Source organism: Heterocephalus glaber, unplaced genomic scaffold (genome assembly GCF_053883595.1).
Source record: "Heterocephalus glaber isolate CG9 unplaced genomic scaffold, H.glaber_assembly_v1.0 deba00000331, whole genome shotgun sequence".
Classification (NCBI taxonomy): domain Eukaryota; kingdom Metazoa; phylum Chordata; class Mammalia; order Rodentia; family Bathyergidae; genus Heterocephalus; species Heterocephalus glaber.
The window spans coordinates 3,498,717-3,525,711 of record NW_028258142.1 but is presented as its reverse complement, the minus strand read 5'-3'; the positions used below and the strand labels follow the sequence as shown (position 1 = coordinate 3,525,711).

At 46.6% G+C, this 26,995-nt stretch overlaps 1 protein-coding gene across 6 annotated transcripts in view; it reads right to left on the bottom strand.

The window, feature by feature from the left end:
* Mbp (myelin basic protein) overlaps nucleotides 1-26,995 on the bottom strand; it is a 121,706-nt gene that overhangs the window by 12,024 nt on the left and 82,687 nt on the right. For 3 of the 6 annotated variants that reach the window (XM_013078552.3, XM_087191013.1, XM_004861931.4), the window contains exons 4-6: nucleotides 23,222-23,658; nucleotides 16,040-16,117; nucleotides 196-303 (exon numbers count right to left, since the gene is read on the bottom strand). In XM_013078552.3, coding sequence (XP_012934006.1) covers nucleotides 196-303; nucleotides 16,040-16,117; nucleotides 23,222-23,658 — 623 coding nt within the window. The remainder of the gene's footprint in view (nucleotides 1-195; nucleotides 304-16,039; nucleotides 16,118-23,221; nucleotides 23,659-26,995) is intronic. The other 3 variants (XM_004861930.4, XM_087191015.1, XM_013078553.3) reach the window with 1 other exon arrangement.

Here is a 26,995-nt window from a genome sequence, read left to right as displayed (position 1 = left end):
TGCAGTTTAGAAGTGCTGGTTTGGAACCTGGGTTCTGTGGCAGTTCCCACTGAGGGTTGACTCTGCAAGGCCAGCCACACCGTGAGGAGGACCTTGTGTCTGCTGTGGGTGTATTCATGAGCCTTGTGGATTATAGCAGCTGGCAGGAGAATCTTGCTTTGCAATTTCTGTGTTTCCCTGTGAATCAGCACTTACAATGTTCTTGAAGAAGTGAACCACAGGGTTTTCGTCTTGGGACCGGCCATGCTGGGACTTCTGGGGCAGGGAGCCATAGTGGGTCGTTCTTGCTGCATGGTGTGAGTCCTGAAAGAGAGAGGCACACGTGCTCAGGATGACCTGAGGCCAAGTCTGGTCCTCCCCAGGGAAGGTGGAGCTCACTCCCTTGGGGATTGGAATCACTTTTTTGTTTTTAAGGACCTTATACTAGGAAGCTGCTAACAATTCACCAGATAGACCGAGGCAGGCGTGGCACTTGGGAGGATATTGGGTCTCATGAGGACATCTTGTTAGGTGAAGATTTCTATCTCTGATGTAGCAACTGGTTCTCTGGAGCCAACATGGGGGAGGGAGAGCATCAAAGGGTGACTCCATCTAAAGTAGGGGCACGGTAGGCAAAGCACTGAGAGAAAACTGCTAATTATCCTCAGGCTTCTGTTTGGATAAAAGAAAATGCCCAGAAATTCCACATAAAACAACCTGTAACAGAAAAAGGCAAATCTACTCATAAGCTTTGATGTGGCTGGTGACATGAGGTGGCCACTACGTCTCAAAAATTTCACTTTGGCTACCATGGTCAGCCGGGTTTGGGGCAATCACTTCTGCACGTTCAGTAAGAAGGAAGGGAAGAGGCATGAGTGCTGCAGCCGATTCACCCTAAAAACCCAGAGGTTTCCAAGTGAGTAAATACCAAACCGAAGACACCCAGCGATGAGCACGGGGTCAGAGCCATTCTTCCACGGGACAGAGCAACTCTGAGTGGACACGTGGGCTGCTGCTGCCCTCACGGGCTTTACACCTCCCTTCTTTGGCTCTTCCTCAGCTACAATCACCCAGCACAGTTAAGGAGATGCAGTGAGGGCGAGTTGAACACAGCGGGCACGTCCAGCTGAGTGTCCATGGGAAAGGAGTCCATTTAGAGGAGGCGTCAAAACAAGACAGTTTTCAGAAAGGCAAAGGAGATGGACCTCAGGGTGGCAGCACAGAATTGATGCTGCTTGTTTTCCCTTGTTCTCTCTCCACTGTTCCCAGAACCCACTTGGGCATAAATGTGCATGGGATCCTCTCGGGAAGGAAGGAGCACAGCAGGAACATCCTGGAGGCCAGAGGAGCTTCCGCCAGGCAATCCAGTGTTCCCTGACTGCAGAAGGCTGTGCTGCAGCCCATCAGTTAGATGGGAAGTCATTCAAAGCATTTCTTCCACTTTCTCTGTGCAGGTTTGGGAAGACCTCTTCCCTTCAGAAGACAGTTTTGCCACCAAAAAGTCAAAAAGAGCTTCTGTAGAGTTTATGACAAGGCATTTAGTGGGTTTGATTCAAGGTAACACTTGCAGGTCGGAGACGAGGGACACTATTCGCCAGGTGATCAGCATACCCCGGGACGTAGCTGGGTTATGCATATGACTATTCTCCATGTAGGATACACCAGACCAGCAGGTTTGATGCCTTGCAGTCATCTTGACCATTTTCTCAGTCCACTTCCCCTGTTCACTCAGACAACAAATCTTCAAAATGCTTCTTGCCTTCATCCTACCCCTCCTCACTGTGAGGTCCCTCGCCCGTTCATCCTTCAATGGGAAGCCCAGAGTCTTCCATTCCTGCCTGACGCTCCCTCTGGCCATGGCCTCCTAGCTGCTTCCTCTTCCTTACTCTCTCCCCTCCTGGCCATTGCACACTGTGTACAGTCAGTTTTCTGAAACCCATGTAAGAGCCCCTGGCCTCCCCTTCACATATGTCCAGTGGCCCACTGTGCCCACAGAAAGAGATCCATCCTCAAGGGTTTCCTAAAGCTGAGGGGCCTGACCCCTGCCCTCTTTTGCCAAGAGCTGCTCTCTTCCCTGGACCATTCCCAGCACCTGCCCCGTGCTGTGGCCATGCCCGCCTTCTGCGTAGATGGCCACACATGCTCTTGCCAGAGGGACCCTCCATCTCCTCCCTCCCCAAGCCCAGAGCCCACATGCGCTATGCAGGCTTGTTCTAGTGCCTGGGCAGACTCGGCCTAGAGACCACTTGTTCCCAGTTCCAGCTAGCTGTGGGGCATCGCCATGTGTGACATTTGTCCCTCTCAACTAGGCTGTGAGCACTCAGGAACAGAGGACGCCGATTGTCATCTGTGATGCCTCGAAATGGCCTTGGCGAGGGTCAGGTGTGGTCTGCACTGTACACATATGACAGATGCAAAACAGACAAAAATCCTGCCCAGAGTTTGGGAATAAATTAGTAGATGAAAAAACATTCCAGTTTTATTCCTGGATCTCTGAATAATGGTAACCTCGTATTTTACTGCTTAGTTGTGTTTTTCCTCTTTTGTGCACCTTGTTTGTTAACTATCTGTGCACCTATTAGACTGTAAGCCTTTCTGGGGCAGGAATGTATGATTTGTAAGATGCAGCTTGCTCTCCTCTCGGGCCTGATCCTCTGCGCATCTGTCCTTGTTTCCTTACTGTGACATTAACTCCCCCTTATTCAGCAACCAAAGGATTGTGATGGCTTGCTTGGTTCCCTCACAGGCAGACACCATAGGCGCTGGAACTCGAGGTGTCACAGCAGCAGGGAAGGGGATGTTGCCACTCCAATTCTTGCTATTCCAACTTACTCTCTCCCATTGCTGTGAGCACCTGGATCACTGTCTGGTCCTCCTCTTGGCCTGGCCGCGCTGGGGGTGCCGGCCACCTGTGTCCACTCACCACTGATTAGCCATACACAACCTTCTCCAGGAAGTCAGGCATAAAATGAGGAATTAGAAACCAAAGCAGCTGAGCCCAGACACTGTTTCAATTACTTGTGGACAAATAACTTTAAGTGTCTATTATATCTACAGACTACATCCCAATGGGCTGAAAATAATTAAAATAGACCAAAGTTCAGTGCAGTTTGTTCTTCTCCTGGTGTCCATATACCATTTTCTACCTGCTGTGTGTTTGATCTTGGATTCTGAATTTTGCTGCGTGTTTGATTTTGAATCACAGAAACACTGTCTGCATTTAAATCCTTCTTCTGTCATCCTCATACCAATATAGCATATGTGGCACTAGAAAAAACTCCTTAGGTCTACATAGAAGATTCTAGGTACTGCATACGCCACTGATCTCACACTGTTAATATTGTTTGTGTTGTGAGGAATTAAAAAGTATCATGCAGACAACGTTTCATGTGTACATCCTTGTTATGAGTGACAAAAGAAAAGTTAAATTTTTTGGTGTGTGTGTGTGTATGCGTGTGTGTGTGTGATTTGTTTTGTGGTACTAGGGATCAAATTCAGAGGTGCTCTACTAACGAGCCACATTTTAGCTCTTTTTAAACATTTTAACTTTTGAGACAGGGTCTTGCTAAATTGCCCAGGCTGTCCTTGAACTAGTGATCTTCTTTGATTCAGCCTCTTTAGTAGCTGGAATTATATATTTTTTTGTCAGTTACTTTTATAATGAATATATAGGTCACAAAATTTTTGAGAGGAGAATAATTTAAATTTCTTGAGCAGTTTACAAAGCTGGTAGATTGCATCTTAGCTCTCAGAACTACAAAATCTAACGACAGTACTGTTCACAAAAAAGGGAAATTGGTTATCTATAGAACTGAGCACAGAGCTAAGTATACAATAAGCATCAACTGTTTGATTTTGACAATGTAGTTTGCTGAACTACATTTAGATCACTTTTAGTACAGAGCCTAATATAGGGCGTAAGTCTGGGTGGTAAAAATCATACAAATTTGGTTATATATACATTCAAAAGTGACTGCACAAGGACTTTGATTTGTGCTTTTTTTTGCTATAAGTTGTCAGTTACACAGATCATTTGAGGTAGTTATGTAGTTATAACTTTTTGTTATAGTTAGTTGCCTTTTACTAAAAGAACATTTAGTCAATCATATTTCTACATACTAGCAATGAGCAGTTAAACACAACACAAAAATTTAAAAATGTTACCATACACAATAGCACACAAGAAACAACATGCTAGACCTGACTCTAACAAAACATGTATAGATCTTTATAAGGACATCAGAGAAGGCTTAATTGGAGCAATGTACTATATTCATGGATTAGGAAACTCAGTAGAGTAAAAACGTTAATTCTCTCTAAACTGGTCTATGGATTTAGTGCAATTGCCAGGAGTATTTTGATTAGAAATATACAAGCTGATTCTAAAACTATACAGAAATGCAAAGGAATCAAAAGAGCCAAGCAACTGTAAAATAAAAGAAGAAAAAGAAGAATCACATTACTTTAAGAGTTACTATACAGCTATGGTAATCTATGGGATGTGGCATCGGAGAAGGGATAAACACATAGATCAACAGAACAGAACGCAGTCTAGAGGTGGATAGCCTCACATACATGATCAGTTGATTTTGACCAAGGTGCAAAGACAAACAATGAAGAAAGGACAGTCCTTTCAACAAATGATATTAGAAGTACTGGACATCCATGTGCTCAAAAAGAAAAGAGAAGAAAAAGAACCTCAACACAAATTTATATCTTATATAAAACTTAAAATGCTTCATAAATTTCTACTATTTCTACTTACAAGGTAAAACTCTAAAGTTTTAAAAGAAAGCAAGGACTCCTCATGAACTGGGGGCAAGGGGCAAGAAATTCATAGACCTGGCACCAAAACATCTGATCTTTAAAAGAATAAAATGGATAAAACGACCTCTTCAAAGGTTAAAACTTTTGTTTCATAAGTAATACAGGTAAGAAAATGAAAAGACAAGCTAAAGACTGGGAGAAAATATTTGTAAATTGCACATAAGACAAAGACTTGCAACTAAATGTCTATAAGTATTCTCAAAACGCAACAAAAAGAAAACAAATAACCTGTTAAAGATGAGAAAAATACTTGAATAAACACCAAGATGATGTGTTGAAGACAAATCAGCACAGTTCAACACTATTAACCATCTGGAAAATACACTTCAAACCCAGGAGATAATTTTACTACACTCCTGCTAGAATGACTAATGTAAGATGCTGGCCAGGCTCCGTGTTGTGGAGTACGTGGAGCAAATGGAACCCTTATGCAGGGCTGTGAGAGGGCCAAACGGCACAACCACCCTAAAAGTAATTTCTTATGAAGTAGTATTTTTCTTATGAAGAAAGTATTTTCTTATGAAGTTAATCATGTGCTTACCACTTGATCCTTCAATCTCATTTCCTTCTTTGAATGACAAAAAAGAAAATATATATTTTTGGAAAAGATTTTTATAATAAATACAGTGATCATAAACTTTTGAAGAGAAAATAGTTTAAACCTTAAATACTTATATTCACATAAAACCCTCTGCATGAATGTTTATAGCAGTTCAATTCATAGTCACTAAGAACTACAAGCAACCTAAATGTTCTTTAGTGGGTGAAAGGATAAAATCACTGTGGTATGTCCATACAATGGAATACTACTCAGGAGTGGAATGAAACAAACTTTCAGTACATGCAATAAATTCAAAGGCATTTCCAAGTGTGCTGAGTGCAAGAAGCCATTTAAAAAATTACAGTAAAATATACACAACACAAATTTTATCCCTTTAACTATCTTTAAGCACAATTCAGTGGCATTAAGCACATTCACATTATTGTGCAGCCACCACATCATCCATCTCCAGAATCTGCATTTTCCCAACCTGAAACTCTTTCGCACTGAACACTTCTACCCCCTGCAACCACCACTCGGGTTTCTGACTCTGTAGATTTGAATACTCCAGGTCCGTCATATGGATGAGTCATACAATAGTGGCTGTTTCATACCTGGTTTAGTTAGCTGTGTCCTCAAGGCCCATTATTATATGTGCTGCCGAAGCGAGCACCTCAAGGCCCATTATGTCACAGCATGTGTGAGCACTTCCATCCTTTGTAAGGATGAGCAACATTCCACTATATACAATCATCACGCTGTGTTTATCCATTCATCCACCAAGTGGACATTTGGGTAGTTTCCACTGATTGGCTGTTTCCACCATTTAAGGGGCCCAGATGCCTTCTAGCTGATCTGATCTGGCAGTGACATTTGGGTGCCCTCAGATAACCCTGCCCAAACTCCCCCTCTCCTTCCGTCACTTGCCTGAATAGAACCTCTGCGTTCTCTGAATGAATTCCACCATGCAGCAGCACAATGGTGCTGCTATTCTGAAGGCCAAAGAGCATTCAAGTGTGAAGTTAACTGACAGCTTAGGGATCTCTGGGTTGAGAAGCAGATCCTCCACCTCCGTCAGTGGCCTGATCAGGTGTGTGCTTTTGGGGTTAAGTGGGGCAGCAACAGAGTTTCTGGTAGGTGAGAAGACAGGAGGAGCCTGGGTGCTTCTGGATCCTCCATCTGGACTGTTGGTGTCCACATGTCGGGCCCTCTGCTGCTCTCTTTGCTGACCAAATCACCTTGTTCTCCACCAATGTAGTAGGTCATTCACTGAGATTTGAGTCTCCCTGCCTATGCCTAGCTTGTTTCAAGTCATTTGTCTTCTTTGCAAGTGATTTAGGAGCACAGGAAAGCCTGGTGCAGTGGCATACACCTGTAGTCCCGGCTACTCAGGAGGCTGAGGCAGAAGCATGGAAAGTTTGAGTCCAGTCTGGGCAACTAAGCAAGAACCTTACCTCAAGATAAAAAATAATAATGGTGAGGTAGCTTACTACTGGGCTACTTAGCTTACTGGGTCCAATCGCCAGTACAGGGGTGAGGTGGTGACCAAAAGAGGTACAGGACAAATGGTGAAGGTGAGTTCAATGTGAACAAGAAGGGCCACCAATGCGGACGGGAACAGGAGGATGGCTGGAGCTCTTGAACCCTGCCCTCCCTCCTCCAGAGACCATGGCTACGACATTTCTGCATGGAGCTGAATATTTGGGACAAATGTTGGTTAGAAAAGTACCCTAATTGAAATTTTTTCTATTGCTTAGAAAAACAATATGTACTCATGCATATGTCAATAATAAAGGTTTGGGGAAATTTTAGCATCCAAGATAACCCTTGTTTACATTTTGATGACATTTCTTGACCTGGCTTTATGCCTAAATACGGGTAAATTTGCTAATGGCTTTAAAAGTGATCCTACTGTGCGTGCACACTCTTTTGTTAGCCTAGGTTTTCTTCTTTACTATGAAGTACGTCATGCATCTTTTTTCATATCAATATACACTTACATCTTGATTAAACAACAAAAACAAACTTTTTGATGGCAAATAAAGTAACATTATACTGAACTGTGTTAGAAACTGTGCTAGAGGTCCATGGTCAACCATTTCATTTATCTTTAAATAAATAACTTTCTCTTTTGGCTTGTTTATTTGCAGTTTTTGAAAAATTAGTCTGATTTCCTTCAACTTGCAACAATACCTGTGACCAGCAGGGTGCGCTCATGCACACGGCTCCTGGCTGTGCACAGGATATATCCAAGTTTTAGGAAGGGATTGGCGAACGTTTTCCAGTTGTTTTTACAGTCCGGGACAGCCAGAGGTCTTCAACTTGGGAGTCATACCCCGAGAGTAGCTTCTGACCATCGCCTATCAAGTCAGTGGTCCTCAGATTGAATAGCAACGGGTTCCCTTGCAAATAGAAGCTGTTTCGTGAACTCAGGGAGGAACTCTGGGTTCATGAAAGGAGACAGATCGGTGAAGTCATCTCCTCTCAAAAGAAAATACCAGCTCATGAGAAAATTAACCTACTGGTGCCTGAGATGTTGTGACTGGGGAAGAAAAAAGGTTCTACCTCTTAGTTTATTTCCTGCCTGAGAGAGGAGCTGAAATTCTCCAGAACCCACCCTTGCGGTCTCCGTCCTGGACTCGCAGCGCGTGCACGCACCCACCACCTGCCCCGTGTGCGACACGCTCCCTGCTTGCTGGTCAGGATCTGCAATGCATCTGAGCCCCTGGGGACCACTGTGCAAGCCAGACAGACCCCTCACTCTTCCTCCTTGCGCTCAGCCTCTGTCCACTTGGTCTTGGTGTCTGGAGGAACGCAAATCATGGCCACACAAGCACAGACAACACAGCCAGTCCTAGCCAGCCTGGCACGGGACTCAGCGTACGTCAGCGCTGATGGCAGTAGGTCACTCCTCTCCACCTCTGTCCCTCAGGCCAGACATGGACCCATCTTTCATGTATCATTGCAGATGCCCTGGCCACCATTCCAATCCGAAAGGATATTTTGCTTTTCCACCTTTAATATATTTTATTGTGTTCAAGTTGCTGGGAAACTGGTCTTTCCTGTGATTGAATGGCAATGATGTGTGCCTCATCTTCCCTACCTGTGAACAAGAAGTTGCCTGTACGTGGAAGTGTATCTGGAGCCCTGTGCCCCTCTGTGGACCTGAAGGTGGGTATGCTGGTGGACACTGATGCCAGGCTCCCTCACCCCAGCCTTTCTCGACCCTGACCTCACTGTCTTTTCCTGCTGAGGGGCTCAGGGTGGCCCTCTAGCACTTGGGCATAGGACTTAAGTAAACACCTAAACCTCCACATGTGACCAATCCCTGCTGCCCTTTCAGAAGGGCCACATTCCAGAAAAGTGTCCTAAATAGACCCTGTCAGTCACATCTGAGTCCAGTGACTTAACAGAGCTTTGTTGTCTTACTGACATTTTTTTTTTTAGTCAAGTAAGAAAGCCAAGTTCTCAGTATGCACATTCCTCTCTGTGTCTCCAAGAAGATTCATTGTAGGAAGGGAGTAAAGAAAGTGATTGTGCTGGAGTTTAAAACCAAGGATGTACACATCGTCCTCCACCCTCACTGTGGGTATACCAGGATTGCACTGCTTTCGGCACCGCCTTGTTCTACAGATATGGAGACTGGGACAAAAAAGGTCCATGGATCTCTTACCAACCCTCATTTTTCAGTCCAGTCCTTTAGACAGCTATAGCAAGTGTTCTTGTAGACAATGCATGGACAGGATGAGAAGCTCATGTTAGAAACAAAAACTCAGCAGCTGATTAGGAAATTCATTGGCTTTTTCATATGATACAAGGAAGTGATATGGGAGAGAAATGGAATTTAAAAAATTGTGTGCTTGTGTTATTATTTCAAAAGTAATAGACTTACCTTATTCTATGATGCCAGAAGCTAGAAATAAAAATGTGCTTATGTATGAGAAAAAGCAATTAATATCTGTTGGAGTCTGTTAGTCATGTCATTTAACATTTGGGTAACTTGAGAAGTTTCATTTGTTTCTCTAGAAAACAAGTTCTTAATTAATTTGGTAAACACCTATATTTAGATCAACAAATGCAAGTCTGGTTAATGAGATGAGACTTTTCAATTTCATTGTCATTTTAAAGGATACATTTCTATATAGGGACACAGTTCTTCCAAAAGAAAAATCACACCTTAACACTAACGGATTGTATTGTCTGGACCACTCTACTTTGTCCATGTGTCCAGAACCACAGCATATCTTCTGATACCTCTTCCCTCAATTTGAAGTTGAAAGTGTAGCTGGAGACCGGCCATCCACATAGGTGTTCTGGCTAGTGGTCCTGGGGGTGCAGTAATAAGCGAACTTACACACCCCTCAAATCTTTGATTTTTAGGACATTCTCAAAAAACTCAGCAGCCAGGGGATGGGCAGCTAATCTGTGCTGCCCTTTTCAGAACTATGAGAAATAATGGTATCATTGCTTGATTTGTCCCAATTTAAAAAAAACAACAGGGGAGATTTGGATCAATAAAATTATTTTTTCTTGTAAGATAGAAATAAAACCAAGCAAGCTTCTCTCCTACTGTACTCTTCATATTTGAGATCCATAAAACTGTTCACTTTAAAGTGGATAGATCTTTTCTGCCCTTTTCCCTTGCTTTAAACTTAGTTTTGGGCTCATAAAAATCTTTCACATCCCTTAGAAATCTTTTTAAATGATTTCTCTTCCTTAAAGCCGTCTAGAAAGAGGAAGTGCAGGGGTGGCTTCCTCCTTCCCACAGAGGGAGGTGTTTTGATTGCCACAATCATTTTCCACTTGGGAACTGCTGGACAGGGCAGCAGCCAGTGAGCGAGTCACTTACACGGCAGAGTCCTGGCGTTTCTACTTCCCCCCGATGCCAATAGTCCAAAGCTGCAACAGGTGCCGATAAAATGAAGATGGAGTAGACAGCGGCATCAAGGGTTCTGGATTGGTGACGAAATCACACATGTGACTGGCGGTTATGTAAGAGGATCTTTCTCCCTTTCCTTTTTTCCCCGTGTCCCCAACTATCAGGACACTCTGACCATTCCAAGAAGTCCCCACAAGCCACAGCAGTCCCCTCTCACTGCCTATTCGTTGTAATTCTAGCTTTGTTTATACCCATTTTTCAGGGGAAACTATTATGGCATTTCTGATTGAACAGCTTCTAATATGTCTCAGGAGAGAGTATTAGCTTTTTTCCTGGCAAAAGTAGTGCATTAAATCCTGCAATCTAGAGAGAATCTATTCCTGTCTGAGGGATACATATAGATTTTCCCCTTTGCAGGGTTTAAGAATATGTTTGTTTCTGAATCACTGAGACGAATTTAATTAAAAGCGGTGGGCTTTTCTTTCTTTATAGAAAGCCATGCAGTATCAACAACAGAGCTTTCTCTGGTACTGGAGAAAATCAGACAAGCCTTTTATTTAGGTGGAGATTTTGGGTTACCTGGTAACCGTTCTACCATGCATTCTTTTTCAGATGCTGGAAGAAGAGGGCATCCGGAGGGTGTGGAGAAAGTTGACAACTGTCTGGTCCTTCCTGCTGTTCTGCTTGGGGGGGTTGATGCTTTGCTGCACGACCAGAGGGATCAGCTTTCAAGTATGAGAATTTCTACTTTTAACAAATTGGGAGCAGGAAGCAGTTGAGATGCTACTGAAATGTGGTTGTTGGCACATCTGGTTCCTTTCCTTTCTGATGTTTCACCCAGGAGTAGGGGGACAAAGCTCCACTGGCCTCCTTCGGGGACTTTAACCCCTTCTCTGGTGATGTAGGGGTTGGCATCAGAGCCCTCCTTGGATGAAACATCTGAGGCTCCGTCCCAGGCACAGAAAGCCAGGGCAAGTGCGTGGCAGCAGCCCGTGCTCTGCCAAGGGAGCAAGCACTCTTCAAGTCTGCAGCTCCCAGCCCTTTGGGGACAATTGTGATGCCTGTGCCCAGCTCTCTTGTCCTGGCCAGCGGCTCCTGCAGCAGAGGGGCGGCGGAGGTGGACAAATGACTCCATTGGAACTGGAAGCAGTTGTCAGATTGATGTGGAAGTCATGGCAGCGTGGTGTGCTTTCCACTGGCAGCTCTGACTTAGGTAAGCAGCTTGGTGGCAGCTTGCTCTGAGGATCACTTTGCTGAGGCGTCTCTCGTGCACCTTTGACTACCACTGAGTGCTGACTTGTGGGATGGGCAATGTCTCTGCTCCTGTTCAGGACACGCACAGAGCACGCCTGACCAAAGGAGCTTGGGTGCTTCTCACCTGCTGGCTTTGTCTGTCACCTTCTAAGGATGGCAGAAGTAGGTCCTGGTGTTGGTCTTGATCACTCAGATATTTTTTCCCTTTGCTTCCAAGCACTCATTTTTTTTTTAATTTCAAAGAAAATCCTTTTCAGCACAAAAACAGATTTGGTGTCACAATCGGGGCATCAAACAAACAGCAGTGGCCCAGGGTGCCTTTCCCATGGCTTAAGAACTCAGTGCCCACCTGGCAGAGTGTGGGCATGCAGGTAAGCTGAGGGTCTGGGGGATTTTCTTTTGGAAGGGAAAGTGAAGCAACAAGGCTTGGACCCAGAGCAGGTGCAGGGAAAGAGACTTGTGGGACCAGGGTCTCCAAGGACATATTTGGAGTATTTGTCATTGATGTGACGCTTTCATCTTACAGTGGAGGAAAGAGACCTGGCAGCAGACATGCAACTGCCCCGAGGCCACAGCTGCCACAGGCAGAGGGCTGGAGCCGCCCAGACCCTCAAGGGCAGACTCTGCCCCGTCCAAGGCTCCATGAAGTGGTGGCATATCTCTCCAGAAGGCTTTGAGTTCCCAGCAGCACAAAGGCAGGACTCACCATACTCGTGCATGCTCAGGGTGGGCCCATCCTGAGCCTTCCTGTTTCTTTTCTCACCAGTGCTGGCAGGGCAGACGACCATCTTGGGTTCACTGCGGTTTTAGGAGTGAGGAACTGCAGCTCAGAGATGAACAGCAGGCCCAACGTTATGCTACTGTTGACCAGGTGCCTGTGACTCGTACTCCCACCCTCTCCCAAGACAAAGACGCCTCTCAAGCCACAGTGTGCTGTGGGCACAGCTGGCAGTTTCAGATTCAGCCTGAGCATTTCAGCAAACATCTCGAGTCCCCTGAGACGGGCGAGCATCTACAGGCAGGGCAGATTTTCTTCCAGGGGAAGCAGAGACGAGTGATTGAGGGGTGTGGACAGCAGAGGTGGCCTTTCCTGTCTACCTTTTTGTCTCTAGGCTTCCAGCCAAGTTCACATAAGCAGGCATCCTTGGAGGCAGAGCCCCCTCCCTGGGCTCCTTTCAGACTTTCTCGGCAGTGATCGCCCTCTAGTGGTACTCAGTGTTGCCTGGTGCCAGCCCCTGCCTGGGCCCGAGCCCCTGAGATCCAGAAGGCAGGAGGGAGTGGTAGGGCTGCCCGGATGGGCACCTGAGATGCATCCATCCATCTCCCATTGCTGCTTTCCCATCCTGTGCTTCCCACATTCTTTCTCCCCAGAGCTTTTATTTTCCAACTTACTTTTGGGTTCTTAAATGCTATTCCATTTGACCGTGTGTGCTTCCCTCCATCTCCCTCCTGGCCCCAGAAAAATGGGCAGTGCTGGTCCCAAGGAAAATGCGGAGTCTCTGGAATGGAAGAACTTCTGGCCCAGAGGCCTGGGCCTGATGAAGCAGTCAGCAGCACTGGACCAACCTTTTGCTTGTTGTGTGACCTCCAACTTTGTGGAAGGTGGGTCTTTCCTCTCTGCTGGTGTTTTTGCGGAGAGAGAGAGAGAGAGAGAAGGCAGTGGCTTGGGGCCACCAGAGTGGGGACCAGGGCTCAGCAGAGCTCATCATGGCCGAATGTCTGACCTGAGGGGAGGATGTTTTGGTTCCTCCTACTATAAGTTGCCGACCAGTTTGTGGCCGTCACCCAGTGACTCTGACTCCTTGCAGGCATTTGTCATAGAATCCTGGGATGACAAGAGTATTTTGATATATACTTCTTTTTACTTTTGACATATACTTCTGCCCCTGAAATGCTTTCCCTGTGGCTGATGCTGTTGAATTCACTCTCTTGGAATCTTAGTCATTTTCTTGAAATAATAAAGAATAACCTATGCTGTGGAAGGACATTCAACATCATCAAATCTCTTCGTCAAAGAGCAGAGGGGAGATCCCAGGCCTGTTCTTCACAGCCTGAAAGCAGCATGGAATTGTGACAGCAGGAAGGCGACACCAACACCCCAGCTTCTCAGAGCAGCCACCTTCACCAGGCACCACTGGTCCCTTCCTCCGTGGACCAGACAGGCGTGGGTGCCTTAGCGAAAGGCCATGGAAGAAGTTCTCTGCCCTTTAGGAATGATCCTATTGGACGCATCTTTTATAGACACTTTAGGTTATGCTGTTGTTTTTCCTGTGTTTGGTAGACATATAAATACCACACACCCAGCCACCTACTCTTTCTTATATGTTTTAGTAAAACTCAAGTGTGTTGTCAGGCAAGACAATGCAAACGCTATATGGACCAGAATGGGGCACCCACAAAGGAAAAATGAACACAAACAGCCCAGTGCTGGAGACCTGCTGTTTTAACCACCTGATAACATATCCTCGGGAGACCAGAACCTTGCAGGGATGAAGTTTAGACCAGATTTTTAAATGCTTACACACAAATCTGTCTGGGATGGACTTAGAAAACAGGATGGCTGGTTTCCTTCTTTGCTAAATAGTTTTGGGGGGGTACTGGGGATTGAACCCAGGGAGGCTCTACTTCTGAGCTATATCTCCAGCCCCTTTTATATTTTTTTCTTTTGAAAGAGTTTTGAAATGTTGATCCTCCTGTCTCTCAGTCTCTGGAGTAGCTGGGATTATAGGCCTGTACGTAACATTTTAGAGGGGAAAATCCAACATTCTGTTGAAAGTCTTTTACTGTGATCCACTCTGCAACATCATGGCATTCCTGGCACAATCTCCATCTCTCTGCAGGGTCTGTCACAAGCAGAGGGAAGAAGGGAGCAGGGAGGCATCAGAGGCATTTAGGGTGCGCTCCCGGTGCTGGTGCTTCCTTGCTCCCCTCAGTCAGGCCACACACTTGTGTTGCAGAACTGAAAATGCCCTTCTCGAAAGCCCTGCACTCTCTGGCCTGAACCTAGGGTCTGGTGCCTGCCAGGCAGGGGTTGCTGGCCCAGCCTTGGCCCAGTCTGGGGAATCTCAGGCAGCCTCAGACCCAGGTGGGTGCCAGGAAAGCCTGGCTCTGGAGGGACAGGGTACTCTCAGGAACCACCTGAGGGAAGCGGAGTTTTCAGGAAGAAGTCACTGAGCCAGCTCTTGTACATCGAGCACAGCCACACAGCTGTGCCTGAGTCAAGGTGCTGCAGACTCAGGTGAGGTGCTGAGACCCTGTGTGGTGCTCCCCTTCCAAGTCCCCAAATGGGCCCCTTCTAGTGAACCTCAGCCCACCACTGCTCATGCTCTTCACGCCGCCATCTGCCTTGGTGCTGGTGTGGGCTGGCACCTCCAAGGCCTTGGTGCCTTGGACCCGGGGTGTCCTCTGCTGCCCCCAGCCTTGGCCTGGCTGTCTGGAGGCCAAGGGCATGCACCTTACTCCTCACACTTCTCCCCACAAGGGAGGGCGCAGTACCCTCTATGCTCAACCCTGCCAACCCAGGTATGGGCAGCAGCACCCTCCTCCATGGGCCCTGCCCGGGCTCATAAGCAAAGGTTTCTGTCCCAGGGGCTCTGCAGTGGTCAGCTGTGGGGACTCCTCCTTGCTCACTCTCGCCTATCTCTAACCTCCACAGAGGAAATTTCCCAGCCACCAGCTCCTTGGACACCCTACTTCCTGCATGCATGAATGTGTAGCACTCACTGGAACGCATGGGAAGAATGATCTCCACGTTCAGCCTTCAAGCAATGTTTTCAACCTTGTGCACTTTCCCAGGGACCAAGATACAGAGTGACTATTTTTACCCCAGAGGTAAATCTATAGCCCCTGCTTGCTTGGTGGCCCCTTGAACTATGTAAGTCACTTCTCACTATGGGGACAAGGGCTAGCACTAGGGTGCCACTCCCCCTGCCTTCCCTAAAACCGCCTGGTATCTCCATGCTCTGAGAGGCAGCAGTGTCCACAGGTGAGGCTAGGCCCCAGCGATGTCCTTCCTCCTCTGTGAGAGGGTCTGAGCTCTGCCAGGGCGGAGCCCCGTGGGATGGCACTTTCCAAGGCCAATTCAGGTGGTATGTAGTGAGTGCTAAATGTCTATCTGACTTTCAAAGCAGCCTGAGCACAGGTGTGCAAGCAGCCATGTCCAGGGCAGCCCTCCTATCCCAGAGCCCCCCACTGCTCCCTTGACTATGGGACATTGCTGATGGTGACACTGCGGGGCTTTTCCATCATGCTGATCTGACAGCGTGCCCTGTCCTGGCTGATCCATAGAGCCTCCCACAGGAAGGCAGCTCCTCTACTACCCTCCGGTTGTCTTCCTTTGATTGGTTTGTTTGCGTAATCCTCTTGGTGTGGCCCCTCAGGACCCACCTCCCTGGCTTTGCCACATCTCACAGATGCCCCTGGAAACTTGTGTTCCTGAGACAGAGCAGCACCCCTGGAGGCCCTGCCTGCACTGGCTGATGTGACCAACTCCAAGGACCCTGTGCACAGAATATTTCACGCACAGCCCTCAGCAAGCGGGGACGGCGACCATGTCTTACCTTGTACATGTTGCATAGCCCAGGCTGGCTGCGGGCATGAGAGGGCAGAGGGCTCCTGCTCTGCTTTAGCCAGGGTACCTGCCGAGGACACAGAGTGGGCGGCGTGAGTCCAGGGTGGGCACTGCCCGCACACCCCACAGTCCTCCAGCATCACTCCTTGAGCATGAGCGAGGCCAGGCCCAGGCAGGGCAGAGCAAGTGGGAGACAGAGGCTGCAGGGAGAGCGCTCAGGGGAAGGTGTGAAGGGCTGATGGATGGATGGGCCCTGGAGAGACCAGGGGAGAAAGGAAGGACAGGACCCAGAGAGAAAGGAGAGGAAAGATTAGGGAAAAGATGACTTCTTTGAGAGTCTGTTTTAGGGTTCTGTACCAAATTATGTGACTACATATTCTTAATATTGTAGCAGGGCTTGGATACAAATGATTTCTAAGAGAGCAAGGAAAGGGAGCATCCCCTGATCTGGGAAGAGTACGGAGTGAACTTTTGAAGTCTATGATGAAATGGATACAATTCACATTCAATTCTATTTGCAGTTTTATTTTCTTTTGGAACAAGTGTGTTAGCTGTGCATTGAATTTATAGGCACAGTTCACTTGTGCTCTGTGGGGGTTAACTGTGGATGTCACTGTATAGCCTTTTTGAACCTTCTATTGGGTACAAGGGAATATCTTCATAAATTGTAGTGTTCAAAGTCACTCTAGCAGTCACGTGGAATGCTAGTTTCTTCCTGACATTCTTCCTTGTTATTCTGAAGTTTAGGAACTTAGGAACTTAATATTCTATGGCATAAGTTATATGTCGATCTCAGCTCTGTTGTTATACATCTTGCAAGACAGTATTTGCCTCTAATTTAGTATGCTCTCCTCATTCTACGTTATGAGAGTATATGCCACATCAACGAAGTTCAGGTGATTTGACTGAAGAGTAGTATTACAGGACCAAGGAAAATGACCTGTAGAAAGTACCTAGTTTTTGACTGTCCACTGCCAGTGGCGAGAGAGATGGGGCGTGGTGGAGGAGGAGAAGGAAAGAGAAGGTATGCGGGAATGGCTCACAATGGTGAAAAGATACAATTAGTAATAAGGGTTTCAAGAGATTTCCTGCACTGGTTACAGATGAAATGGATTATTTTTAATGGTGGGTATGCCTGGAGATGACCAAGTAGCATGACCCAGAATGTTAGCATACTCAGTACAGTGGTACCTCACTCAGTTCACGAACCGAATAAACTTTTCCCATAAACTCAACACTGAATCTAACCACTGAATTTGATTCGGTTCTCCCCCAACTAGGTTTGTGACCAGAATCGTGGAAAGAATTGAGTTTGTGAACCGAGGTGTCACTGTATTTCTGAAAGTTGTCATGCTGGGGTTCCCAGAGGCAAATCTGTGGTGACCACGTGCTTATCTGTGCATCTGAAATGATGCTCCCTCCCTGCATGAGAGGGGCTGTTTCTATGCTAGCAAAGATTGCCAGTGGCTTTCATTCATGAGGAATGCACTACAAGAGAGAGACACTTGGACATCTTAGAGGATGTCCCCATGGACAAGCTTGTGGTTGTTCTGTCTTGATAAGATGTGGCTGTCCTTGACTGGGGGTGTATGGGCCACAGCCATGCTTGGAACTCATCAACAGCAGAGGAAAACTGTCTCTTCATGGTTTTCTATGTGACACAATGCCTTCTGCAGGAAGAAGATTACAGTGAGACATTTTTACCTAGCTCTGTCCCTCTACCATCATACCCAGAAAACTTCATTTCTCTTTAGCTTTTTTTCTTTTTACTGTTTTATGAAGTAGTATGATTTCAGGACATTTAAGATGGTAGTGACAGATGTAATAGAAATAACTCTTAACCTGTTAAATCAGAGCTTGTAAGAGATTTCCATTATTCTTAAATCCTAAATCAGTATCATGGGAGATTTCCATGTGAGATCAGATGGCGATAACGATCTGTCTTCCCGTAGTAATTATCCATTTCTTCAGATATTAAGCTAAGTTCACTATCAACCAGTCAGAATTGCCTTTTATCAAACGGCTAATGTTTTTACCAAAAGCAAAGTCAATGATGGGGGAAATCAGTGCCTTAAAGTGACGATGAATTTGAAAAAAGGAGTTAAGACAAGACCTACCAACAGGACAGGACACACAGAAGGAGGGCAACCTATGCCAGCGTTAAGTAAATGTCTTCATTCTTATTTCTCATTTATCAGCCACCCAAGTCTGCCATCCACCTACACACTACACAGTATCACTCTCAGGAAGAGCAAGCACAGCTCCCATTCCAGTTTCTTGAGTTTGTTTTGTCACCCTTTGAACACATCCCCACTACGGAGCACAGGAGGGGCAGCCACTGGTGTGCTAATTCATTCAGGGGGTATCTGTTGGGTGGGTGTACTGGGGCCATCTACACAGCATCCATACTTCCCCTGACATCCACAGGATGGTGCTTTGAGAGAAACATTAAAAAGAACACAACAAGAACAATAGAAATAGAAAGAATAACAGAAAGACCAGGATACCACACTGTCAATGGAGAGAGCGTGCCTTCGTGGATAACGGCAGATGAAGAAGAAATTGTGACCTTTATCTGAAGCTGTGGAAGGAGTGCAGGTGCTCAGACTTACCTGCTGGTCCTGACACAAGGCCATGGAGATATCCAATGCACAGTACAATTGATTAGGTAGTGTCACCAAAAATGATAATTAAAAAGTTCACATGCAATTAGTACACCGTCCTTTGTCTGTTAAACTGTTTAATAAGTCATAAAAAGGCAGAAATATACATAAAGTGGAAGTTCATCACAAAATCAAATTGTCATACAACTGCCAGAGGCAATCATCATTAAATACACAAATATAACTTACAAATGTATCACTTATACAGAGGGTGCAGCAAAACGACTCCCAATACAGGCACATCAAATCCCAATGTAATTCTCTCTGATTTCAGTAACAGTGGAAGAAATAACGTCCCCCAAGATAACAAAAGGATATATAGTAGGTGGCTGGTGCCTGAGCCAGAGACACCCACGATTAATAACTGATCAGGGTAAAGATACAGCAGAGGGAATTCCTACAGGAAATCGCAGAAAGTGTCTGTGTGGGTGTAGAAATGAATGCAGCCCGCCATATTTTTACTTTCTCTAGAGGATCTCTGGCCACAATTCTTGCCAAACTGGTGCAGTAAATGGCTGGGTCAGGTACCACAGCCTCATAAGGAGATGCCACGTGGTTCTGCGTGCTCTCCTGCATGCTGGCGAGCAAAGTCATCCCTTCCAGTCCTGACTGCGGGGCCAACATGCACCCACCAAATGCCACACAGATGCCCTCTACTACGTCCTCCATATCATCTCCACATGGTACACTCTCATGGGATTCTAGAACACAGCAACAGAATTAGGATACCGTGTTAACAATGGAGAGTGACGTTACTTTAGAAGTAATGATGTTTAATGGAATTAAAATGCAATGAAAAAATATCAGGAAACAAACACTGTTAATTTATAAGACTGATCATAACCCATAGCCCTGAAGGACCGGACCTGCTCCTAATCTGCAGTGTCACAACTAGAGACATGTAAGTACTCTGAGTGCTGACTAAGGGCATGCTGAGACTAGCGGGTTATAAATAGTTTTTTTTTGGTACCGTGGATTGAATTCGGGACCTTGCACTTGCGAGGCAGGCGGTGCAACCACTGAGCTAAATCCCCAGCCCTATAGAGTTTTTAATGTAAAGTAAGTAGAGAAAATAGGAAAAGCTGTCTTATGGGTGCCTTTAAAAGCACAGTGCTACAGAGGGAGACTAGTTCTTTTTTTCTAGCATCTTTTTGTAAGAACTGTCTGGGACTAACGACCCCCGAGCAGTTAGCTCTTCTGTAAAACTCCACTTCCTTAGATAAGAAAGACAGTCCCCAGAGCTCACATTTCAAGCTGTTGGCTTCTTAGGCCCAAGCAGCTTCAGGGCCCCTGCTGACACAGGAAGGGAGCTGGTGTGTGCACGACCAAGTAAGAGGTCTGGGGCCTGGGCCAGTGCATCTAGTCTCTGCCCCAAGTCTATCCTCTCCTCATAGAGGCCCCCACCCCTTCCTCATAAGGCCCCACATTCCAGGGAACCGGAAAACCTGTTCCTTAAAGGCCACAACACAGCCCTCCTTTCTTTCTGAACAACAAAGGAGAATGCTCTTTGCAAAGGCACTTTTCACGTTCGTCTTTCAGAAGAATATGCCTCCTCAAGGAATTCTCAGTGCGCTTTCCTTGAATGTCAGCCCCGGCCACACAAAGGCTGGTGCTGTCAGTGCATTCCATGTACTGGGGGTGGCAGCTCCTCACGTGGTACCACAGGCCAGCACGTGCCTGGGGAGGGCGGTGGGGCAGGGACAAGCAGCCCCTTTATGGGGTGATGGGGGCCCCATTCAGTCTTGCTGGATTCTGCCATGAAAACTATTCTAGACAGATGGGCAGACACTGCTTTCCCAAGTGTGTGGGGGCCACTGGCACATGGTCCCCCTTCAGCACCCTATGTGCATCAGGCAGCTATTTTAGGAATGGAAATGGTGAAACCAGCTTTCGTCATGAATGACAGTAAGCAGGTCTTTAGATTGTCTTTGCAAACCTCTTAAGTCTATCAAAAGGACCTTTCTAGCATGTTATAATGAGAGCTTTCCTGAACAGAGTAAACTAAAATTAGGAACAGAAACATTTAAAAATTACTCCTTAACAACTTACACCAATGAATACCTCAGACTTCTATGGAGATTGTGGGTTTGTTGCTGGGTGTGAAGTGAGTTACATTTGGAACTCCAGTGTGTAACAACAAACAAATTATCCATAATAAGGTAGTTGAGTTGGATATACATTGTCAGTCACCCCAATGGGTGCCTCAGTAGGGACCCTGGGAGGAATCACATCTGGCTGGCCTGCACTGGGAACAAGTCACTTTATTATTAGAAATGCAAATGCTAAGGGACTATTTTGGCACCCAAGGGCAAAGCTGTTCATTTAAAAATCTTTTATATTGAAAATACTCAGGAGAGGAAAGAATTGATGCCTGAGAATTTTAAAAACAATTACTTAAAAATTATTCTTATTTTAAAAAATCCTATGAAAATGTTTTTTTTTCAGGATCCTTAATAACCTAGACACACTATTTGCAAAGAGATTGACTGTGTCTGAGACTAAAATCTTTTCTTTGAAAATACTGAAGAGCATCAGATATTTAAAACAATGATGGTTATAATCTTTGATCCAGTTTTTTTTTTTTTTTTGGTACCAGGGATTCAACTTGGGACCTTGCACTCGCGAGGCAGGTGGTGGAACCACTGAGCTAAATCCCCGGCCCTGATGGTTATAATCTTGATATGCCATACATAGTCATAATTGTATGTAATTACACTTTGAGCCAGTCACAATGCTAGATATAAAGCCTTTCACAATTTTATTTCAATTTAAACCATTGCCACTAAAATGAAGCCTGTTACAGAATTTGTGCTAGCCAGCCATTTAATCTATTTATCTATTTATCTATCTATCTATCTATCTATCTATCTATCTATCTATCTATCTGTTTACTTATTTACTTAACTTTCTGGTACTGGGGATCAAATTCAGGACCTTGCATTTGCGAGGCAGGCGTGGTGCCACTGAGCTAAATCCCCAGCCCAACCTTTTTATTTTTTTTGCACAGTTTTAACACATTTTTCCTGCTCCTTTGATTGAGCAGAATAGCTCAAGTTTTCAAAACTGGCTATGATGCTTGCAAGTACAGTGCTTGGCATAACAGCCAGACTTCTCTTGGCATCCAGGACTCACCGAGACACCATGTGGCTTGATAGGTTTCCTTGCAAAATCACTCCCATTGAAATTAAGTCAGGTGACTGACATTTCAGGGTGAGGAAGGGCTGCTAGAGAGTAAAATAAAGTGTCTACAATATAGATTTGAAGCAATGGGCCAGAATATGAATTCTATAAGCACTTAGGCTATGCCAAATGTTATTCACAGATGAGTCATGACAAGCGTCACAACCTGAAATCTTCGGTCACAGGGGTGGTAGTTACTGCCACTTGAGAGCTCTGATGCTCACAGGGAAAGTGAAGCTGAAATCTGCATTTGTCTCAACAATTCATGATCATCAGTACCTTAAGAACTGTGCTGTAGACTAAACCTTAGAAACACGTGGTTCTAAGTTGTTCTAGGGTTGTTTTGAGGGTACATCCTCATCATTCGGCTTCTGTTCCTCACTTTATTCAAAAGCCTCTTACATTCTGAAAGGCTTTTCAGAGTAAGTACAATACATAAGCAGAAGAAATCTTAACAGATTTTTGAGAACACCTACTAAATCAGGGCCTTTAAATATCACCTCTCTTTCCAAAATTACCCAGCCATCGAACACCGTAAATTCTTGTGAAGTTCCATACATCTGCAATCTGAGCATCACTTGGGATTAGCTAGTTAACAAACTGCAGCCATGGTTAACTACTCCCATTCACTCTAGAGGCCATTCTTGGAAAATGGATCACCAAGAGCATTTTCCCTGTGATATACTGCTATCCCTAGAACATCTGCATTTAAATAATAAAACTTCTAAGAGTCCATATACAATTTAATGGGATCACAAGATAATAAGGTTTTGATTCACAGGCATTCATTTGTCCCTTCATCCCTTCCACTGGACTCAGACAAAAGAGAAGGTTTACTCAAAGCAAATTTAATTCAGGAGTTTGTTCACAAGGCCTCCTCTGCCCCAGTCATGTCATTGAACAGCAACGGGAAGCTAGCAGCACTGATCCCAGGAAAAAATAAGCAAAACCCAACGCTGAACCCAAAAGTATGGCGCAGAGGCAAAAGCAGTCAAAGCCCCAAGCACAGGGCATGAGAGACCTTAGAGTGTGGTGCTCTTGGCAATGCCCAGTGCCAGGGCGCCCTGAGACCCACTACAGGAGGTCCTTGCATTTCAGACCCACACCCTGATCACAGTCCCATGTGAGAGGAAAAGAGGGGAGCGGGATGAAAACAGCCCAAGCAGCAACCAAGGCCCACTCCTTAGGCCCACACACACTGTCCAGCCAGGCCCAGCACCTCAGACCTTCAGGGTGCACATCAGAGTCTCCTCACTGCCCTCAGCCACCTGGACCTCACCTTTCCTCCTTCCAGTTAAGCTACAGCTCCTTTACTCCACAGAGCTCACCTTGCTGGAGCCCCGCTTGGGCGCAGCCCTGTCACTGCCAAAGAAGCGCCCGATGGAGTCAAGAATGCCCGTGTCTCTGTGCCTCGGGAGGAAGCCATGCCTGGCATGGTCCATGGTACTTGCTGTGGCCAGGTACTTGGATCCGTGCCTCTGGGAGGGTCTCTTCTGTGACGCCATCACATCCAGGCCCTCGGAAGCTGGTGCTGTGTCTTCTTGGATGGTCTGGAGCTCGTCGGACTCAGAGGGCCTGTCTTTGAAGGTGTTGTCCTCCCTCCCCGGGGCATCTCGGGAGAAGAGGCGGATCAAGTGGGGGCGGCTCCTTGGGTCAGCTGGGTGGGCATCCTGCCAGGCCTTCTTTGGGTCTGCTGTGCTCTTGGAGTCTGTCACCGCTGTACCCTCAGCCGAGGTCCCATTGTTCTGGTTCGCATCTGCTTCTCCTGCAAACAACAATGAGCTATGAATACGAGCCTGTGCAAAGCCCGTGGGACAAAGCTGCTTTCTTCCAGGGGTCTTGAACTAGCTGTCTCCTATAAAATCCACAGAATATGGGCAATGCCCGTGAAGTCGCATGGAAGCCTCAGACTGCCTTTGACGGAAACCAACCTGGAACGAGCGGCTTCAGTGAGGCTGTGTGGAGGCCCTGGGGTCACTCAGTGACTCAAGGCTTGGCACCCTGGCTAAGACATACCAGGGCTTCCAGGAGAGGTGGCTCAGCAGACACAGCAGTCACACCAGGAGTTCCCAGCACTACCTACTGCACCTGGAGAGCACAGGAGTGCAGGCATCTTATGGGGCATCTGTTACCTAAAAGGCTATTGGTGCACGAGCTGAGCATGCTGGGGTTTTATTTGACAAAAGGTGGTTTCAGTGATGTTGGTAAAAATGGAACTGCCCACATCTTTTTGCATTTCATGCCTTAAAGAAATGGGGTGTTTAGAATTCTTTCACTCCAAGATTCCACAGGAGGCCTCTTGCATTGGAGAATTGCTTATTCAGGACACTTTGATTTGGCTTCTCCTCTGAAAGGAGCAACGATTAGAATGCTTAATGCAGGAATGGGGTATTTCATGTTGTTTCCCACCACCTCATAGCCTTCTACCAAAAATAGAGCATTTCTCTTACAAAGGGAAATACACCCATTTTGCTCTCAAGTTATAGTAAGTTAGGTTTAAATGAACACAATTTAATTTCTTTCCCAAACTTCATTGCTTAACTACAGAAAATATGGATTCACACTTTCTTGCAATACCATCCATGAATCTACCCATCCATTCATCTATGCACTAATATTTACCCAATAGCATCCATCTACCTATTCATGGATCCATCCATCCATCGCCCACCTGTTCATCCTATCCACCCACTTGTTTATCTAGCCATCCATTATTAATTAAGCATCTACCAAGTATAATATACTCCTCTCTAGATGTTTGAGCTAAGGTGATGAATAAAGTGTGGTCACTGTATTCATAATGCTTACATTCCATCAGGCGAATCAGATATTGAACACTGTTCCTCAAAATGATATGTTCACACGCTAACCCCCTACCATGATTGTGACCTCATTTAGGAACAGGATCTTTGCAGAAGCGATCCCATAAAGATGGGGTCATATTACAGTAGGGTGGGCCCTAATCCAATGACTGTTGTCCTTGTAAAAGAGGGAAATTTGGACTCAGCTTTGCTAATGCACAGTGAGGAAGTAAAAAAGGGTGAGACCCAGGCAGAGGTTGAGTGACACAAACACAAGCCACAGGAAGCCACAGGACACATGGGAAACTGACACCACCAGGCATGGAACAGATTCTTCCCTGCAGCCATTAGACACCTGATTCAGGACTTCTGGGCTCCACAGCAGTGAGAGAATAAATTGCCACTGTTTTAAGTTCCCAAGCTTGTGGTCATTTGTCACAAGGTGTATACTTTGAATCAGCTGGTGAAGTGAAGAACAACCGAGCACAGGAAGGGCTGCCAGGAAGGCCCTTGGAAGGTAACGCCTGAGGGTGACCGTCTGGGCCTCACGGGACACGCCTGGTGGGAAGGAGCTCCACGCTCAGCCTGTGCTACACTGAGCTGCTGAGCCAAGGGAGGACGGGGCCCCAGGAGGCAGGAGAATGGGCAGAGCAGGTAGAGACCAGATGGGAAGGGGAAGAATGGGGCCGAGGCTCTAGGAAGAAGAGCCCAGGCGCGGCCAGGCCCCTTTCATCCTGAGCAGTATGTGGCGACGGGGCAGGCGGCGGCGCTGGGAGTCGGTTTCGAACATGAGTGAAGGAAGCACCTGGCTGAGCTCAGGAAGAGGTGGTACAGGAACGCACGTGTGGGGTCCATCCTGTGAAGTGGTTTGGGCACCTGGGCTGGGGGGCCAGGCCACGGCCCTCTGAGTTTATATTCCAGGGAAAGCAAAAGCACTAAGCAGGAAAGTACCCCAAAGCCAGGAGAAAGAAGAGCGGGCAGGCTGCAGGTGAGGACACTGGGTTCCTCAAAGGATCTTTTTAGCTATGCTGGGGCCCCATGGCTACCCTGGGCTTGATGACTTTCGAGGAGCAACCACAGGGCCCACACAACCAACCATCCGCTGGGTGCACTGCTGTGGAGGACACGCACCAGCCCACTAAGGGGAAGGTGTGGGTCACCAGGGCACGCTGACCTCCCCAGCAATGCACTGGTCACACAAGTGGCACGATCTCTGCTGGAGACACTTAGCCCCAAGGGTGGCATTGGGGGCGGACCACGGAGGCCCTCTGTGTGGCCTGGACCGAGATTCTGCATTCCCAGAACAAGAGAACATGCCCAGCACTGACCACATCAAGTACATAAACAGCTCAGGCAACGTGACCACCCTCTCAAGGAGGGGAAGGGGGCAGAGTAGTCCTGACACACCAGCACCCACACCACAATCAGGCCTGAGCTTACAGGCAGGCCTTTGAGGAACAGATGGTCTCAGGCTGGCTATGTGACTACCTTTCTGAGCAGCTCCCATGAGCCGGAAAGTCATAAACACACTACTGAGAAAAATAATTTCGCAGGCACAATAATACTCTGAGGGTCTTTATTTGTGCTGAAAAGACATTAACCTGGAGGATGTTGGGTTTTTAAATGTCTAGAAGAGTTTTATCTCCTAAGGAAGTATTCTCCAACATTCATATTGGTACCAACTTGGTATTTGTAACAAGGAGGATGAACCCACGGGAAAGGTGTCTAGGGTGGTGACTTCATCTGCTCTTAGCAGCTACTCTTTGGGGCCAGTGAAGCAGATATTGTTCACATCAATCATGTTCAGACGCGGTGAACCCGCCCCCCCCCCCCCCCATGTGAGCAAAGCACCACTTGAACTGGAACTCAGGTCTTCTGGTTCCTCCTCTGCAATGCTTACAAAAACTTCAGGGCCTTCCATGGCAAGGAAGGAAGCTGCTGCAAGGACAGGGGGACAGCCTGCCAGCTTCTAGCTGCTGCCCTTGGGGACGATGCTGCTGACATGGTGGGTGAGACAGCACCTTCTAGTCTTAGCCAGCCTGAGGGCTCTGACTCCAGCGTGGTTCATGCCTTTACTTCTCCAAGTCTTCACTATGGTCTCTGAATAACTGAAAAGCTTACCCTTTCCTGAGCACATACAGTGACACTGGCGTGTCCTCTGTCCAGGTCCCTGTGGGGTTCTGTGGAAGCCAGGCCACCAGCTGTGGGGGGGATTTCCCGGGAGAGCCTAGGCAGGTTGCTTCCTTTGTTATGCATATTGGTGGAAATTCAGCTCACACTCCCATAGGAACATCCAAATAT